This window comes from Mandrillus leucophaeus, unplaced genomic scaffold (assembly GCF_000951045.1).
Source record: "Mandrillus leucophaeus isolate KB7577 unplaced genomic scaffold, Mleu.le_1.0 Scaffold2, whole genome shotgun sequence".
Taxonomy (NCBI): domain Eukaryota; kingdom Metazoa; phylum Chordata; class Mammalia; order Primates; family Cercopithecidae; genus Mandrillus; species Mandrillus leucophaeus.
Window position 1 is genome coordinate 13,368,340 of NW_012102031.1, and position 1,607 is coordinate 13,369,946.

General features: G+C 61.1%; 1 protein-coding gene across 1 annotated transcript in view; it reads right to left on the bottom strand.

Moving 5' to 3' along the window:
- The window catches only part of SLC35E4 (solute carrier family 35, member E4), an 18,701-nt gene extending 17,094 nt beyond the window's left edge, over window positions 1-1,607 (bottom strand). Inside the window, exon 1 of the mRNA XM_011979049.1 lies at window positions 508-1,607. Coding sequence (XP_011834439.1) covers window positions 508-1,126 — 619 coding nt within the window. The 5' untranslated portion in view covers window positions 1,127-1,607. The remainder of the gene's footprint in view (window positions 1-507) is intronic.

The following is a 1,607-nucleotide window of genomic DNA, read 5'->3' on the forward strand; positions in this document are numbered from 1 at the left end:
AAAAAAAAAAAAAAAAGCTGGCCTGGTGCAGTGACTCACGCACTAATCCTAGCACCTTGGGAGGTCAGGAGTTCAAGACCACCCTGGCCAACATGGTAAAACGCCTTCTCTAATAAAAATACAAAAATTATCTTAGCATGGTGGTGGACACCTGTAGTCCCACTTACTTGGGAGGCAGAGGCACAAGAATCGCTTGAACTCGGGATGCAGAGGCTGTAGTGAGCTGAGATCTCACCACTGCACTCCAGCCTGGGTGACAGAGCCAGACCCTGTCTAAATAAGTAAATAAACAAATAAACACGAGTTGGGCCTCCAGAGCCTGAGTTTGGGGCCTGAAACTCACTGAGCTGTTGGCCCTCTCTGAGCCTCAGTTCTGCTTCCTCCACAGCCATGAACCTCAGTTTCCTCATCTGTAAAATGGGACAACAGCCATACCCCTCACAGGGCCATCCAGGCCACACACCCACCCGGATCCCCACCTTCTCAGTTGGCCACCCAGGCACTTACTTTGCTGAACCGACTTGAGTCCGCGGAGGCAGGTGGCTGCCAGCAGGAAGCCACAGCCAGTGGGGGGTGTCCGGAACTCTCCAGCCAGGCTGCAGGCGGCCCCCAGGCAGAGCGGACCCATGGCCGCCAACTGCAGCGGGTGGTGGCGGCGGCCCAGCAGCAGTGCTGACAGGGCCAGGGTGAATAGAGGCGTCGTGGTAGTGACTAGTTGTGCCAGGTCCAAGGGCACAGCCCTTAGGCCCACGTTGCCGCAGGCCATGGAAGTGCCGAAGGTGAGGCTGAGCAGTAGGACTCGGCAGCGAGTGCTGCCTGGCATGGGGCGCCGTGCCCCCCGGTGGCATGCCAGGGCTGCCACCAGCATGTGCAGCGCGGACAGCAGCAGGGGCCGCCCAAAGCCGTGCACTGTGAAGATCCACTTGTTGAGGCTTGACATGCTGGCTCCGGCCAGCAGCCACACCAGTGCTGCCATGGCCACCCGGGCCCGGCCAGGCTGCCGGAGGGCCTGAGGGCTGCCAGGGGGCCACTCGGGGGACCCAGCCGCCCGAGCACCACCAGCTGCTGCTGCTACTTCGGTTGAGGTCATCCTGCCATCATGGTGCTCCGGTGGGCAGCGGCACATCCGCACCAGTGGGGCTAGGGCAGGAGGTAGGCTCCCCAATGACCACCTCTGGGCCACCAGAGATCTCCGCTTGGGGCCAGGCTAGATCCTGGTTCCTCCGACCCCGTGTCCCGTTTCAGACAGGTGAGAACACTGCTTACTTGTGCCAGGCCTGTGCCAGCGATGTCTAGGAGCTAAGCTGTATTTCCAACTCAGACAGGGTAGAGCCAAGGTCGCGACTGCTAGGATGCCAGGGTCTCCGATGCTCAAGCGTGGGCTCCAGGCACCTCTGCCCGTGCCAGGTGGTCTCCACTCGCCTCCTCGCCTAGTGCCCACGCTATGCTTTTAGATGAAATCCTCGTTCCTTTTTTCTCTTCGGTCCCCAGGTCATTAGGGTGCGCGCAGATCCAGACCCTGGGAACTCCTGCGTGCTCTGGCCGTGACCAGGTCTGGCAGGGGGGCGATCCGGGCTCCGCGCCTGGTGGTGCCCGGCCTGGGGGGT